This window comes from Spermophilus citellus, assembly GCF_964194105.1.
Source record: "Spermophilus citellus genome assembly, chromosome: 10".
Classification (NCBI taxonomy): domain Eukaryota; kingdom Metazoa; phylum Chordata; class Mammalia; order Rodentia; family Sciuridae; genus Spermophilus; species Spermophilus citellus.
The window spans coordinates 51,555,243-51,573,619 of NC_138197.1; the positions used below are offsets into that span (position 1 = coordinate 51,555,243).

General features: G+C 35.3%; 1 protein-coding gene across 4 annotated transcripts in view; it reads right to left on the minus strand.

The window, feature by feature from the left end:
• Positions 1 to 18,377, minus strand: part of ITPR2 (inositol 1,4,5-trisphosphate receptor type 2) — a 502,163-nt gene that overhangs the window by 138,732 nt on the left and 345,054 nt on the right. For all 4 annotated transcript variants that reach the window (XM_081311949.1, XM_081311950.1, XM_081311951.1 and 1 more), the window contains 6 exons: positions 16,014 to 16,197; positions 15,023 to 15,279; positions 12,724 to 12,924; positions 10,176 to 10,286; positions 6,083 to 6,178; positions 3,655 to 3,777 (listed from right to left, as the gene is read on the minus strand). In XM_081311949.1, the coding sequence (XP_081168075.1) occupies positions 3,655 to 3,777; positions 6,083 to 6,178; positions 10,176 to 10,286; positions 12,724 to 12,924; positions 15,023 to 15,279; positions 16,014 to 16,197 (972 nt within the window). The remainder of the gene's footprint in view (positions 1 to 3,654; positions 3,778 to 6,082; positions 6,179 to 10,175; positions 10,287 to 12,723; positions 12,925 to 15,022; positions 15,280 to 16,013; positions 16,198 to 18,377) is intronic.

Consider the following 18,377-nt stretch of genomic DNA (forward strand, 5'->3'; position numbering starts at 1 on the left):
TATAACAAAGTACTGAAGGATGCTCAAATGGTGGGCAGGGGCTTAACAGAAAGCAAGAACAGAGAAGAAGGAGGAAGAGGAAGGAAGTAGAATATAAAAGATCAAGACTACAGCAGAAAGAGAGGTCAGAGAGGCAGGAGGAGAGCCAGAGGAAGACAGAAGTCAAAAGGGACACCACTGAATGTTAAGGAAATTCTCTGCACAATGCCACCGTACTAGAACTTAAGAAATTCCCTTTTTGATGTATTTATAGTTTTATGTAGATCAGACAAGACACTTACAAGAAGCATTATTTGTTTCTTGTAACACCAACCACAGGAAGGGCCAAAAGGGATGTCATGGTAGAAAAAGCAGAACCATCTCACTGCCATGAAAAGCATAACAACAAAAACTGAAAGTCTGAGAGCACCAAAATAAACTGTCTGCACAAAAGATGATTATAGTAAAACAAGGAGGAAGCAGCATCTTGGTTTTGGAATTGCTGAACTGTGCAAAGGCAGAAACCAATCTGCACGGTCATTTGCATGAAGAAGCCCAAGGATCCCACATCCACAGTGAAAACAGGAAAAGCTGGATTCAACCAGACACAGCTACTCGGCTACTCCTGAAGCACAGCTCCTCTGCATTTACTCACTGGTGCAGGAGGGGTCTGGACAACAGGCTTGTAAGGAACTCGGCAACCATGGTTGGCTTCCCATGATACCAAATATGACATGCCAGGCCAGGGACAGCCAAAGAAGCCACTTGTGAAAAGGTCAACAGAGCACAGGGGGCTCTTCTGTGAGTGAATGCTGACAATCTTTCATAAAAGATTGGTGGCAGGAAATCACCTCATAAAGAGTACATCTAAGGGCTGAGGTTATGGCTCAGTGGCAAAGTGCTTGCCTGGAACATGGAAGGCACTGGATTCCATCCTCAGCAACCACACAAAAATAAATAAAAATAAAACAAAGGTGTATATATATATATATATATATATATATATATATATATTTTTTTTTAAAGAATACATCTAAAAGGTGGTGAGGTGACAATTTCTTGTGTGACTGTAAGAAAATAAGCAGACAGTAGCTCAGCATTATGGTGTCAGTTATTTATAACTGGTCCTGTACTACTCCATTGCTATACAGGGGATCCATGTGGACTCTCCATTTAACTGCAAATCACCATTAAGTCTTAAGGCAGAAAGCCTTCAGCAATTTAGAATCTACTTGTTCCCTTCACTCAGTCCAGAGCTCTCTCTTTCTGAAGCCTGATTTCTTTTATGTACCTCTACCTTGTACTTTAATTGCTCTTCAAGCCACTACTTTTCCAACATTTTGTTTAGGGGAACTTAAAAAAAAATACCTCTGTATGTCCACTCTGGCCATTTTCACATCAGTTGGTTTCTCTCTTCCTTTCAGTAAGTTATTTTAACCTTTTGTTACTTTTGAATTTCTACTCCCAGGAAAATTCCACATTATCTTTGAATATATCTGTTCTCTTCTTCAAGTATTTTCATAAACTCAAATCCATCAAAATAACTGACCTTTATGCCACCTTCATGTTTCCCTTCTTTCATTTATAAGTTACATTTTTTTGTTATCGTCTTGAAATCTCTAACCAGCTCTTAAATTATTTATCCTCTCTCCATTCTTCTCAATGTGCAACTTAGCCTTTTAGAACATTTTGTATCCTCTACTCTTAAAATTAATCTACTGTGGGCTGGGGCTGTGGCTCAGTGGTGGAGCACCTGCCTTGCACTTGTGAGGCACTGGATTTGATCCCCAGCACCACATAAAAATAAATATATTGTGTCCACCCACAACTAAAAAAATATTTTTTTAAATGAATCTGCTGCAACTGAACTAACCTAAGTCTTTCTTCAGCCATGGCATTTTTATTGTTACGTCTAAAGCACTGCTAATCTGAGATTGCACTTTAAAACTTCTTCAAAGACGTGGGATAATCAGGCACAAACATACCAGCCACATCACTGGTTCCAAGGCAAACCGACCTGGTCTGGAGGCTCATTTCCCACTCAACAGTTGCATGGCTAGGTCTTGTTTACAAAGCTGCTCACTCACGCATAGGACAACCTCACCAGAGAGAGCAAGACTAGCTTTCAGTCAGGAACTCAACTCTCAACAAAATGGCACCTTTTCCATATCCTAAATTTCCCTTGTGATTCTATTCCCTTCCCCTTCCTTCTAAAAGGTATTGCTGCTGTCATTGCCCTAATCTTCCTGTCCCTTCCATGTCCCCTCTCCACCCCGCACACAATGCTACAGCTCCTACAGAAACTCCTGGACCCCATACACACACCGTCACCATGTTTCTATGACCAGACCTGGAAAAATATGACAATAAGTCACTGACATAAAACACAAAAAATGATTTTATTCTCAGCCTGGATCTGTATCTCCCTACTTATATTAACTCTCATTCTTTTTTCTAACTTGACTCAATTCCTGTCACCTGATTTCTTTCTGTCTAAAATGACACCTTTTCCATATCCTAAATCTCCATTTCTACTCCCTTCAACTCATCCTTCATCTTGCTTTCTGTTCCTCAATACCTAAAATGCTCTTTTTGTCTTTGCAGCTATAACTCATTTACCCTCACCTCCTTTTGATCTATATATGCAACTTGATACACAATAAGAGACCCTAAAATCTTCTCAATATCCCAACTAGATCATGTAACAATAGCAGCCTCTTTTGTTAGTAGCTTTAAAAATCTGACTCCTTCCCAGAAGCCTCTGTAAATATTATACTCAAGTTTACATCAATTAGACAGTTATACAAAGGGTAGAAAAGGGCACAAGAAATGTCTAAAGAGTAACCTTTAAAAATAAATCTACTCAGAATCTGACCTTATATCTATCATTGCTTATTTAATCAATAAATAAAATGAATGGGGAAGCAGGAAAAAGGAGAGATTGTCAATGGGAGATGATGGCTAGGAAGAAAGATTATGAAGAATTATAAGTATGAATTTTATTCTGAAAAAAAGAGGGAGCTTTACAGACAAATGTACATTTAAAGTTTTTAACTTCTAAAACAATCTGCACTCAAAAATGCAAATTTAAATTTGAGCTTCATGTTAGTGGAATTAAACTTATCAAATAATATTTACCAAAGTTTTGGTTTTTATAAATCATGAAGTAGAAACAGTTTTTTTTCCAAAATAATTTGAAAGTTAGCCTCACATTTGTTAGAAGTCCAATTGAAACCAATTAGAGGCTGCTACTTTATGCCTTTGCCAATCTACAATTCAAGGAGACCAGCAGGTACCTGCCAGGCTTTTCCTGATTAGACCTGATTGCTCTCCCTTACTTCACATTCTCTGTTTTCTCAGTAGCCTTTCTCTCTTCTTCAGGATTTCTCTTTGTTTCCATGTTTTACCTGTCCCTGAGTCTCTGACATGAGACTGTCCCTTCCTTCCTCCTGGCCGAGTTTTTGGTGCCAACCACTGGTATCTTGTAGACTGTCCCCTAGCATATTCTGCAGTGCATCAGGCATTCTTGGGGCTTGTTGCTCTCTTTAACCCCAAACATAGGGGGCAAGTGCTGAATAAATGAAAAGACCAGAACTGGAATAGAACAATAAGTCACTGACATAAAACACAATCCGTAAGAAAAGCAAAATAATATAAGGATATAAAATGTGATACCTGATGGGCCAGAATATAGATATTGTGTCCAACATCCTTTGGGGAAACACCATCATCTCCGCCTTCCTCTTCCCCATGATCACATTCCAATCCTTGGTTATAGGCATTCTTCATCACATCTACCTAATGGGAGAAAAAAAAAGAACAACAAACAAGGTTTGAAATGCTACAACACATGTTTTAGATTTTTTTGTGTCATAATTTAAAATTGGGAAGCTTCATGAGTCTCAAAAGTATAAAAGACGTATAATGAAAATATCTTTGAAAACTATTTAAATGAAGTATAGTCCTGCAATCCTACAATTCTTGTCTTCCTTAAAATTTTTGTTTTGACCTTGAATGTTAATTGTCAAAGTTCACACGATTTATGAGAATCTGGAACCCTGAGAAACATCCATTATTTAGTGAGCCCCCACAAGGCAACAGACAGACATGGTTTTGCATGTGGTATAATAACAACAACAGTGATAATAATAATAAGTGGAAAGAATAGGGCCTCTCCCCTCAAGGAACTTACTTCCAGTGGACAGTCAGCAAGTCAAGAACTGGTGTTTTTCAAAAAGCTATTGCACAGTTCTGTTGCTGAATAAATTCATGATTCATTCCTCTATTTAACTATAGGATTGGGACACTGCTGCACTTCTTAACCCATTGCTTATTATTAGCAAATCAAGATTACTAGCAAATCAAAATTTTAAATAAATTTGAATTATTTAGGTTGAATTAGTATGAAAAATTCATGAGTCAGAAATATAATATAAATTTATTGATAACAAAGTCAGGTGTAGTAGCACATGCCTGTAATCCCAGCTACTCAGGAGACTAAGACAGAAGAATCACAAGTTTGAGGCAAGCCTGGGCAACTTAGTAAACTCATTAAACTGTGTTAAATCACACAGTATCTTATCTCTCTTCTTGACTCCATTGTTTACTAATAAAGAAAAGATAGTGGTGTCAGCCTCCCATCGGGTCTCTCCATAGCACCAACCATGGTGTTGATGCAAATGGGACTTAGTCACTGCGGCACTGAGCTATATGGCTTGAGTACATCCTCAACACCTTTGAAACTTGCTGCTTTAAAAACATAACTATGTTGCTTCATAATTTGCATGCCGTAAGTAATAAGAAAAATATAACTTCTACAATAGGAAGATATTAATAATATCTGTGGAATCACCATCAAATCTCTGCACAATTTCCTCTAGGCCAAGCATTGTGTAACATTTCTCAGGTAAGAACAACTACAAAAAATACATATTTAATTTTACTTTTCAAATAGGTATACAATCTGGGAGATGTCTTATAAACAATTTTTACAAACCTTCCTTACATACAGTCTTTCTGTATCTATGGGAAATTTGGTACCCTCGAGGATACCAAAATCTGGGGATGCTCAATTTCCTCATAAAAATGATGTAGTGTTTGCATATAATCTATGCACAGCCTCCCTTATACTTTAAATTATCTCTAGATTACTCATAATGCTTAAAACAATGTAAACACTACATTAATAGTTAATATGCTGTATTGTTTAGGGAATAATGACAAGGAACAAGTCTATACATATTCTGTACAGGCACAATTTTTAAAAATTATTTTTGTTCTGTGATTAGCTGAATCCACAGATGTGGGTGGGACTCCTGGATACACAGGGCTGACTATACTCCCCAGACACTATTAAACTAAAGTCAACTTTTTTTTTTTTCTGGCAAAACCCATTTGCATATAGTTTAGTAGAGTGTAACAATCTGGCTAGGAGAAGTACTCAGAGTGGATAAAATGAATGAAGTCATAGGACCAATTCCTATAGACCTTCGGAAGCACTTGTAATGGTGAGTCATGATGTTCTATTAGGTCTCCGCAGAGGAAGGAAAGTTGCTAGCCTTTTCTTCGACAGGCTTATCATCATCCTCTCCCTTTTAGGCTACACATTATTTTTTTAATTTGTTTTAATTAGTTACACGTGACAGTACAATGACCTTGACATATGATACATTTGAATCAGATGGAATATAATATCTCATTTTTCTGAGTATACAGGTTGCAGAATCACATTGGTCATGCATTCACATATATACACACAGTAATAATAATGTCTGTTTCATTCTACTATCTTTCCTATCTCTCCAACCCCTTCTCTCCCCTCCCATCACTTCTCTCTACCTAATCTAGGGTAAAGCTCCTTCCCTTTCCCTCCCACCCCTCTTCCCTATATAGAGGTAATCTTCTTCTCCTGCTCTTCCTCTCTTCCCCATTTTGAGTCATCCCCCTTATATCAGAGAAGATATTCAGCATTTGTTTTTTAGGGATTGGCTAACTTCCCTTAGCATAATCTGCTCTAATGCCATCCATTTCCCTGCAAATGCCATGATTTTATTATTTTTTAGTGGCTACACATTATTAACACAGATTTAAAACTTTTCCTTACCAGTTCCCTGGGTCTCATGTTGAAAAGAATTCTCTCTGCATTCTCGCTGTCATGTCTGCTTTCCATAATGGCCAGCAAAAGCTTGGAGGCATTGTTCTAGAGACACAGATTGAGTTAATGCACATATAAAGTCTATTTCATGGACTAATGATCCCCTGCGTTTGTTTTAATTGAGATTGCCAGGACCATTTTTTAATCAAACAGAATTGAAAATTGACCATTTCTTTTGTCTTATTAATGTTTTAAATTGGATATTTAACTTCATTGTCAATACAAAATAAATCTAATGAATCATAAGAGATATTACAAGGGATATTTTAATTATTGGTGAAAAGATGCTTTAAATACAAAATTGACTATATATATATATATATATAAGTATATATACATATTTATATATAGAGAATGCAAATATATTTTCCTTCCTTATTTCCTAAATAGTCATTTGTATCATGACATTTTAATAAGAAATAAAGTGAACAGGAAATGATGACATATTTTATAGAAATTGTATAAACTTAAAGAAGCTAGCACAGTTGTTTTTGAAATAAAATATTATTAGCAAATCAAAATTTTAAATAAATTTGAATTATTTAGGTTGAATTAGTATGAAAAATCCATGAGTCAGAAATATAATATAAATTTATTGATAACAAAGTCAGGTGTGGTAGCACATTCCTGTAATCCCAGCTACTCAGGAGACTAAGACAGAAGAATCACAAGTTTGAGGCAAGCCTGGGCAATTTAATAAGACCCTGTCTCAAATAAAAGTTAAAAAAAAAGTTGGGGGGGGCGCTTGGGATGTAGCCCAGTGGTAGAACACTTGCTTACTATATGCAAAGCTCATATTCAGTATTTGGACTACGGCAGAATAATATTTTCTTTTTTTATGGTTGGTTGTTTCATTTTGCCTTACTAGAGACTGAACTGAGGGCTTTGCGTGGGTAAGTGTACTACCACTGAGCTAGGTTCCTAGCCCAAGGATAATGTTTTCTATTTTTGCTTAATAGAGAACAAAATAGCTTATAATATTTGATATGCTCTTATTTTATTTATAAATATATTATATCAAATATTTTACTTAGAGATATCAAAAATGTGTCTAAAACAATTTGCAATCCAAATGGGCAACACAAAGTTATACAAAGTCTTATCATAGAAAGAATAATATCCTAGACATTTTGAATGACCACTGTAGGCTTGGCTAAAAGTTCAATATGGTATCCTCTGCTACAGAGCTGGTTCTAGACATTATGAAAAATGTTTCTATACACTATGATTTTAAATAGTGCTGCAGTCGAATTTTGGCTGGCAAAAATATACCCAGGAGATATTTCTACAGAGTTTTGTTATATTCATTTAGACCAGAATCTTAATCTTCACATATAATCTCTGATAGCACAAAAGAGGTAGAGTCAATGGTTTTTAAGGCACTTCAAAGTGAGTCAAAGTTAATATCTTTTACAGAATAAAAAATTAAATTCAATCAGCATTCAATCTAGGTGGACAATCACCACACGGATTTTTATAAGATCATGTAAAGTAATTCCACTGTTTAATTTTAGTACTAAGTTCTATCCTGCTATTCCAGAAGTACCACATGAAGACTATTTTGAAGTGACTGATATTAGAAGATGATGAAGATGAAGAGCTGTAGATGGCACCAAAGCCACTGACCCACAGGGAAAAGATCTTAGTACTTTTATCCCATTTTCATTTTTTTCAGATTTGCACCAATTCTAATACCCACTTTCATAATGTAGGATCCTGCATAAACAACATAACTAAGAAATATGATTTCAGGATTAGTGGAGAGCTTAAATCCTTAGCGCCATCTGAACAGACCTCCGCAGAATTCAAAGCTCACTCCCTGGCAACAGGAGCAGGGCTCTCTAACGAATCTACGCAGCAGGACCAATACATAATAGCTTAAAAATACATCCAATTTCAGAATGCTATCGGCAATATGGTATTTTTTGACCAATTTTCTTTTTCATACTATGTCAGAAGAATAGAAAGAAATCTTATAAATGACCTCCTAAAATCTGAATCCATTTTAAAGTACAAGACCCTATATAGGCTAAAAAATCAAATGGAAGTGTCAGAGTTAATAGGGGGGTTTTCTTCCAATGGAAGCCAGAATCTTCAAAACAAAACAAAACAAAAAATATTATCTGTTTACAAACTCAACATTTCATATTTACCAATGATAAGAAATGGAAGTAAAAAGTAAAAAGTTTGAAAAATTCATAAAGAATTATACTATGAGTATACAAAATATAAAGTTATGAGCAATTAAGCAATCAAATTCAGTAATGACTGATATGAAATAAAACCTTAATATTTTTAATGCAGCATCTGTATAATGTTATAGAAAACTTATTAAACTCCATACCCATGAAAGCCCCTCAGATTTACCAATGTACATCTTACTGTCAAGCAGACATTGTTTTCATGTTAACCAATATAAACAAAACCTCAGACTGTTTAGAAAGCTACATTCACCTCATTCTTTAAGTAAAAAACTATACGTCAAATATTTCAAATCAAATCTGTAAATTTGGTATTTCAAACAAATCTTGACTTATCAAACTATTGTATTTTAAAAGATATAAATTGTGCTTATTAAGGAAAAATTAAAGAAATCTTTGTTTAAAAGTATTTTTATTTGGATAGCTTATATATTTGTACTACTAAACCATACCCATTTAAGATTTGTTGTTGTTGTTGTTGTTTTTACATATGTCTGGATTTGTAAGTAATCTATATGTCCAGACTTTATTTATTTATCTATCTCTATTATTTTCAGCATGGGAGATTGAAATCAGGAGCACTTTACCAAAGAGCTACAACCCCAGCCATTTTTATTTTGTATTTTGAGACAGGGTCTCACTAAGTTAGTAAAGCTGGCCTTGAACTTGCAATGGTTAAAGATAAATTTAAGATAAAGTAACAAAAAGGTTTTATGTAACTCAAGTGAAGCTGACTGTCATAGAGGCCCAGATGCTTCATTAACTGAAGCCTGCAGCCAGCAAGTCAAAGGGCACAAGTGCTGTCCACGTGGGAACCACCTTCATTCTGTCCTGAATGGAGGAGCTCAAAGCTCACACAGATGACAGTGGAAAAATACAAATGCAACTCTTCTGCAAAAAGAAGCAGCACCTGCTTACTAGGGGCCTGTAGCACAACCTTCACATGAGTGTCATATGTATATTCCATCTGATACTCAAACCTGCATTTAGAAATAGAATCATAAAAATATCATTTCTATTCTTCTTGGCCATAAATTTACCCAAAGTTCAACTTAATTATATGCTTTCTATCATATTGGATAGCCCTGGCTTTGCAGAGAAATTGTATTTATCCCTGATTGTGCTTTTTTAAACCTGCTCAACACTAAACACAATAATGTGGTCTTAAATAATTTATTTCAATTGAATATCATGCCTTAGAATTTGGGATATAAATAGTTTCTAGACAAATATTCATTTGTCTACTTTCATTTGAACAGAAAGTTCAAAAAGAAAAAAAATTTAAATGCCCCTGTGTTTCTGAGAAACAGAACTGCTGAAAGCGGGTACAAGGCTTGCATTAAAGGACTCCCTTAAAGGCACTGCGACTATAACAACATATTTTTTGAGAGGAATTCAGATTCTAATGTAAAAGGGACTTGGAAAGAAGACATAAAACTAAAATATGTCACTCCTTTGACGTTATCTAATTAATTATGACCTGCTGTAGCCCAGGGGCTATAAGTACACGGTGTGGTCAGTGTTCAGCACATTTTGCTTCTCTATATAATGAAAATTACAAAATAAAAACAGCAAGGAAGTAGTGAAACAAAGTGGCTGCTCGAGAGAACATCCACACAGGAGCTTGCAATTGAACATTACCTCAAAGTAAAATTTCCGTTTTATCAGAAATTTTGCGAGCCTTTTGATTTTTAAATCTCTTTCTGTCAACTCATTAGTTGAAAATCTGATCACATCTTACATTTGACAAATGCTGTTTGAAGACTTAGAGTCAACTCTGGAAGGGAGTTTTATGTAGGGAATGTAACTTTTTCCCACTGGAACAGCAGATTTTACTCTACCTTTAGCTGGAGCACCAGGTCCATTCGGTATTTACCAAGAGGATTTATGTCATTCAGAATCAAAGCAATGATGATATCAATCCCATTGGATTCATGAGTAGCAATGCAGGTCTAGAAAACAAAACATTTGTAAAATAACCTTTTGTTTACAAATGAACAACACTAGATACAATAGGACATAAAATAGCAGAATCACCTTTATTTTTTGACCTTTAAAACATAATTGAGATTTAACTTTATTTGAGTTATTCTTTTGTGTGGAGTCTTTTAATTGATTGGTATTAGGTAAGAGGCTGTGGACGCAGAGCATTAAGAGAGACAGATGTCTGTGAATTCCTATTTTTAAAATGAACTATTTTTTTTCAGAATTTCAAAGACCACTGATCATGTTAAATACTCTCTGGCCAATAAATTTTTAATACAGCCATCAACAGAGGAGCTCTTTAGAATTTCCAGTTTTAAGATTTCACCCATCCTAAGAGAATATAAAAAAGGGAGATCTGTAAGTAAATTTTATAGGACTGATGTAGCACTTTAATTTAGGTGCTACTTAATGCTAAATTGGTGATGAGAGGTGGTGTGCATGTGCTGGACAGCAGCAAAGACAGATGATGTGGGAATCTCCTAATATTTGGTGGGGGGAACACACTGTCAGTTATGGTGTATAAGGGAACATTTTGACAGATTTCTTAAACCTGGGTGATCTATAGAGAGATTTTTGATTGGGGAAGTTCCATAAAACATCTCGAGACATAAATATGCACATTTTGAAGATAAAGATCTACTGTGCTAGGGTTCTGAACTTAAGTTTACAGAACTTAAGATTCAAAAGGTTTGAGGGCTAGATTCGTGGGACTATGTTACAATGGAGAACCTTGCCATAGAGTTTGAAAAAAATCTGAAAACTTGCTGAGTTAAATGAGAAAGGGTAATACCAAGACAAGTCTGAAATGACTGTTTTTTAGGATAGGCCTTATTTTTCCTTCATACAAGGAAACTGTCAGTCCCCTGACACAGAGGAAAGGCGTTTTCCATCCACCTTTCCCATGATTTCCTTAGGTTCTTCTGCCCATGAAATATTTACTAAGTGTAAAGGGAGTCTAGTTGCAGTCCATTTCTAGAATTTGCTAGCAAACTTCTTTCTTTCCATACATTTTCAGAGCATGGGAAATTATATGTGGGGTTAGAGTTATTTTATTATTAGTTTTTACTTTTAGAACTTACTTGGTATTAATAAATTATTTTCAAAACTCAACTTCACCCTCTTATAAGACCAAGAGTTGGGTACATTCTAATAGGCTGCCCATGAAATAATAATAGAAGTGCATGGCAAACATATTTTCTGTTATAGATAGACATGGCTTTATCAACAAAACCAAATCTCTAAATTTGTATATTTTTCCTTAACTTATAAATTAACCATTAGGTTTTCTTATTATCATTGCCCTAGGAAATTGAAACAGAATCCAAAAAAAATCAGGGCAAAATTCACAAACTCACATGTGCCTTACAGAGAAGGAAGAATTATCCCTATAACAAATTATTTATGTCAGTGATTCTCATGTTTTACTTGTTTACGTTTTATGTTGTTTACATGTTTTATGTACCTATAATGTATATGTGTGTGGAGTATAAGTTCCTACATACACACATAGGCACTCTATATGTGTATATAATTTGCAATACAAAAGTAAATTTCTTTTTCTCATTTCCATTCTATCAACAAGTGATGTTTGTTCTCAATGGCTTCTTTAACATTTATATCCAGAAATGTCTATGATTGGAAAACTCTTCCTGCGTAAGCCTGTGCTTAGGTTGGTAGCTCTATAAAGCTTGTGTGGATGCAAAAATATCATTTGGCTCCTCTTTCCTCTACTCACCAAAAGTTATGTCTTCTCCCATAATGTGTCCTTGATATCCAAAACAAAAATGGAATAGGAAACCTACATTCTAGAAAACAGTATTGAACTTTGTGCCACCCTCCAAAATTAATACAGTCAAAAGAGCACTCTATTTAGATTCAAAATCTAACGTCTTGAGTTTTAGAAACAACTCCACAACTAACCAGTTCTGGCACTCCGAGACACTGAGAAGTCACTTAATCTCTTGAGTCAGAACCTATTCATCAGCAAAATAGGAGCAATAACATCTCCTTCATAAGTTTTACTGTGAATATAAAAGAGAATATACACTACCCCCAGTAGTAGGGCAAAAGGAAGTTTATTCTACAATCCTGGAAAGATTCACTACAGATGAAAACTGAGCATTGGGGGAAGAGACATATTTTACCTTTTGTTCAGTAATTCTGACTTTTATCTTGAACGTTTTCATGGGAATTTGCTTTTATGATGAAATTAAATAAAGATATGGCACAGTATTCACTACTCTATAATTCAGTCTTTGTATGTTTTGTTAGGAAAGTAAAAATGTCTGGCAAAGCAAGAAGAAAAATCCTTCAAATGTACACATAGGTTGGCTGCTTCCCTAACTTGGCCCTTTGCTCGTGAGTCATGACTACTTTTGCATGAGGAACTGCTTTCACAATTACCTGATTTTCATGGCACGGACCCTGGCAATATTCAGTCAAGCTCTCCAGGGTCTGGTTGACCAGCGCTACATTCTTCTCATTGATGTAGAGACCCAACAGGCCCAGGCCACCTGTTGTACTCCCACAAATGCAGTCCAAAAACTGGAGGGTCTCACAGACAAGGTTGTAATTTGTCTTGTTGTTTTGATTTCTCAAGAAGTTCTGAGGGCAAAAGAAAATAAATCACAGGGGTTAAAAAAAAAACTATACTAATTGCTTTCAAGATTCCCTCTCTATGTGTGTTTTTCTAACTCAAAAATATCCCTGAGGCAGTGAGGGATGGAAATGCTCTTTATAAGAAAGTGTTCACATTTGCTAATTTTCTCGAAGGTTTAAGATGGGAAAAAAGCCTACAGGTTTTAGCTCAAGCTTCTGTATCAACTGTACAGTTCATAATGAACACTTCTCAATGTCACCCGTTTAAAACAACTTAGTAAGGGAGAAATAATAAGTATGAAAAGGAGAAGAAGAAAGTAAAAGCAAAAAGCAATTCATTAAAGAGAGAGAAATAATCAAATTTCAAGTAAAGGGTCCCTGACAGGTAATGCCGCTTCATTATTTGTTGATTGTAATGATAGCACATGGAAGCATTGTCAAAAATTTCAAAGAGTTAACACAAATCTATATAAAAGAGGTTGTATACTGCTTTTTATAGCAAAATCTCTTATCAGACCCATGGCAAGGTGACTGGCTTAACCAATAATAGTACATCCAAACCCTGATATATTGTGAGACTATAAAATGAGGCACATCAGTATATACTGATAAGCATAGCCTAACAATATATGTTAGTAATAAAGTATATTAATTGATAAAAAAGTAAATTGTAGGATACTATGAAATGTATATTCTCTTTAATAAAAGGTTTACACACATATCAACATTTACATGGGCACAAAAATTTCTACAAGGAAATACAACCTATTAATAGTGATTTTCTTGAGGAATAAGCCTAGTGAAATGGTAAGCAAGAAGGAAGAGTTTTATTTCTTAATATACTGCTTATATTTATTGTTTTAATTAATTTAATTTAATCATTTGAATTTATTTCTACCATTTATTATTCTTAAAACTATTTTACATGTACTAATTCCCTATATTTTTTGATCCCATACTCCTATCAGGAAAATGTCCAATCAAAAATTCTATAATCTCTTATACATTCCATACATCTGTTCCCTACATTGACAGACTGGACGGGTTAGGACAAGCATTTAGGCACATATCCAGCACCCTTTCTCTAGAAGGAATGCTTCTGGATTGGCTTGCCAACCATGTTGCAGAAGCTCTCCCCAAGTTGGAGGGATGGTTCACAAGAGTAATGACTTTCAACATCATTAATTCCTGAGCTTCTCATCCCCGTGGAAGACATTTAGTCCAATATATCTTAACCTACCATATCCCACCAATTCAGAGCCCTTGCACTCTAGATCCTCACCAGAAAACACAACTTCATAATCCACTGTCCTCTACTGGGGACAGGTGGTCTTAGAAACACCTATAGTGAAAATGGAAGATAAGAGGCACTGCAAATTTCAGCCACTTCCACTAGAATTCATTAATAGATTCTTTTGCCAGCCATACCACCTGGAAGGGTGGCTGGGCTGGCATGATGGAAGGTGTGCTGGACCTGAGATGGTCTGCTGACTAAAACCGCCTCAGGTAAGCATACTCACTCACCTTCAATCAGGACAATCAAGGATTTCAACATTTCATATGACTTTGCCATGGTGACATAAGCAAATAATGCAAAAAAAAAAAAGTCAAAATTCTTAGGCTCCTAAACTCATCTGTCTGACCAAGGACAATGTAGCAAAGAAGATATTAAGACATGCACTGTACTCATTTACAAAGGTATCAACCTTCATTGATGCAAAAAATCCTTCTCTGTATTAACTTTGCTTCTAATAAAAACAAAACATATTCAGCATCCTCAAAACCATGAAAGGCATAGATGAGACCAATTGGACTTTCCTCAACAAATGCAAGAACACTGAAGCTCATTGAGGATTAAAAAAAAATTGAGTTGTGGATACACAAGATGATAATGTGTGCATCTGATTTTTTCATGCATCAAGGAACTTTTTTTCTCATTTTTCTTTGCAGATATAAAAGTTTTCTTCCATTTCAGAAAAGCATTGCTGGCTTTATTGATTATCTTTCCAAATCTCTCTCCCAAACTACTTGTTAGCTTTATTTGAGTTTAATTACTTATAACCACAGGCTTATTCTCAGCTTTCACACAAAACAGAACAAATACCTGCAGCTCCCGGTTGTGATTCTCACACAGTAACTGAAGAAATCTCAGGATTGGCTGCATGATGGCAATTGCGGGACTCATTGTTACTTCCTCTGCAGATTTTTCCTCCACGTTTCCCACCTCTGAGCCTGTGCACATAATGTCTATTTCTGGATCCATTTCTCTTCTGTATACACAATATGCTTTAGATGTTGCCGAAGAAGCTTCTGTTAACTGCCCTTTCATACCCTCTTTTAAATGTAGTGATGAATCTCTTACTGAAAATAAAGTATTATTCTTATATTTCTGAACTAATTTTCTTTCTAATTAAAATAAAAGAAAGACAACCAGAGACCCAAATTCTCTAACAATTGTATTAAAAAATTATCTGACAAGAGATGCAACAATTATCTCATAAGGGATTTGAGGTGAGAAATAAAAAATTAACATTTGCAGTGGAACATGAGAAAAGATTTCAATCCTTAGCCAATTTTAGAATTTTCTGATATCTATATCAGAAAGACAGACACACACAGACACACACACACACACAATCTATGAACTTATTACATACAAGAAGGTTGGGAAAATATGACAAACTTCAAAATGTTAACATCTTTATGACTTGTAATTAATATTGTGATAATTTTTTCATTTCAAATACCAAGATTCTTTTGTTAATAGAGTTTAATGCTACCAATTTTGTTCCAAATCTTAAATTTTCATGGTGACTCTAAAGGTTTCAGGCAGTTGTTGTGTACCACACATGCCACAGTAAAATCAAAGAGTTCTCATGTCACCGATTGCTTCACACTGATTAAACCTCATCTAAGTTTGCTCCTGCAAGGCCCATGAACAAAACTCTTTATGGATGGAAGTTCACGTTCAGAGCCACAGAGGCGATTATTAGGCCAAGATAAAGGAGACTATAAGGACAAGAGATGTTTAAATGCTACATTGCCGTCTCTTCTTCTCTCACCCTCTTCTCCCCAAGAGCCAAAGAGTTCTTTACCTCTCACTCGTGGGCCGGATGTCATCAACTCACTGTCCTCATCCCTCTTTTTGCTCCCTAGATCGATGGTGTTCACTGTCACTGTTGATCTTATCTCTTTCTGAGCCGCCTTCATTCGATCATAGAGAACTTTGAAGAATTTTTCTGACTTTTTTTGTTCATGCAACTGCTTGTAGAAGGAACTCTGCAAGAAAACATATTTTAAAATATCAATACCCAAGAGGAGAAGAATAGTTGTTTTCATGCAGGAAGTGAATATAAGCATTATAGATAAAAGCACATATTTAAAATGCTACCCATTATTACTTCATAAATTGACAGCCTTCAGTCACTTGTACTAGTTAATGAGAACTTATAATAGCTAGTTATTTACTTAGCACTTTCTACTAAAAACATATTTTAATGTGTTATTTCAGTTATTCTTACCGATTATATTTTTTAAATTATAAGGTTATTATAAGATGTTGTATGAAAAGAGTTTTTGATTTTTATGTTTTTATAAAGTCATACCTTGATTCAACACATATTTACTGAATGCCTACTGTGTGCCAGCTCTACCTAGTGCTAAAGATAGAACAAAAAAGGAAAAGCAACCACAATCCCTGCACTCATGGGTTTGTAATCTTAAAAAAAAAAAAATCCATAAGTCCAATGTTTACCCTGTTTAAAATATGAGCTTATGTTAAGTTATGAAGAGTTATTTTTCTCTTTATCTAAATTACAGTACATTTAATTTAGAATGGTTACCATGACAACCTCACTCATAGGAACCTACTGATAAATAGGCACTAAGTTTTTTCAGTACTCATTAGTTACATTGCTTCACATGGGGTCTAGGACAAATCCAACTTAAAATAAATCCTGCTCTATAGTGAATAATGATGTAGAAAGGATTAAACATCAAAAATATGATAAAATTATCTTAGTAAGATGTGGAAATACTGAGCCTTAGAAATATGTACTCTAATCATTGTCTGATCAATGTCTTATGAAAGTATTCAGAAGAAGGGGTAAGAGATAGGAAAGGTGATGTACTCCAGAGAAGGTAGAATTTGAAATGGGTGGAGAAATTATAAACTATTAATAATAAATCTATGAGATAGTCACAACATAAATAAGAGAAATATAGTAAAAATTTAATGAAGATAATAATCATGTGACTATAATGATAAAAAAGAGATTTTTGTAAGCTTAACAAGAGGTAGTGTAAAGAAAACATATATATAAACAATGATTTCTAGATCAAGGAGAACTGTGTCCATAGTCCAAAATAAGAAAATCTAAACAGGCCATTTTGGGGAATTTGACTGTTTCAGATATGCTCTCCTAAAGGAGTGCCTGGAACCATGACCTGCAGGTCTTGGGACATGTGAGACTCCAACGGCATCGGGTTTTGCAATTTTCTATGTGGCAATACACATATGCACAGTGAATTTAGAAGCATGAGATGCCTACTCCACCCACACAAGAGGAAGCTCCCAAGTGGAGGGCGAGCAACCCTCAAGGCAGCAGGCCAAAAGTCACAGTAACCATAGCAACCGCAGCCCAACAGCCAAGCTGGTTCTGTTGGTTCAAAGGATAAACAAAGTGTTCACAGATCTCTGTGGTTCCACAAATTAAGCTGAAGCTTAAGCCCTAAAATTTTGAGACAATATGGTTAGAAGGTGGAAGGAGGTCCCAATATATTAGTAAAGAAGATATGGAAATGTTGTGGCTCTACTGAAACAGGGTTTTACAGTTGATGTAGAGGTCTCACTCATATCACATCATGGGCACCTTCAGTCCAACAGTGTGATGTACCAGGTGCTCTTTTGCCATTTTATAGATTAATAAAATGAGATTTAGCAAAGGTAAGTGATTTGCCCAATATTACATAATGAGTAAGTAGTAGAGCAAGGATTTAAATCTAGATATTGACTCCAAACCACTAAATTATAAAATAGCAATATAAACTCAAAACAATAGATCATTTACATAGACAATACCTTTTAAAATCCACGGTTCTACAATCCTGAACAGCATGAGTTTAAGAAAATTAAAAGTATGTTTTATAGACAATTTTATAATCTCAACAGACAGGTAAGGATTTAACAATAAAGATATTGTTTCTGCTTGGGAAAGTATCTTAGGGAGCTGCAGAGTGTATAAGGGGGAAAGCCAGGTCCTTTTTAGGAGCCAAAGGTAATGGATAAACACATTTGTGTGACAGAGGAAGGATTTGGCCCCAAAGAAGAGGAGGCAGACTGAAAATGGAAGGGCTGAGAAGAGAAGTGAAATAATGAACTAGAAACACAAGAGAGGACAAGGGTATGACGCAAGGTGAGTCAGCCAGTGACACTTCCAGGGCTGAGGATATAGAAGGTG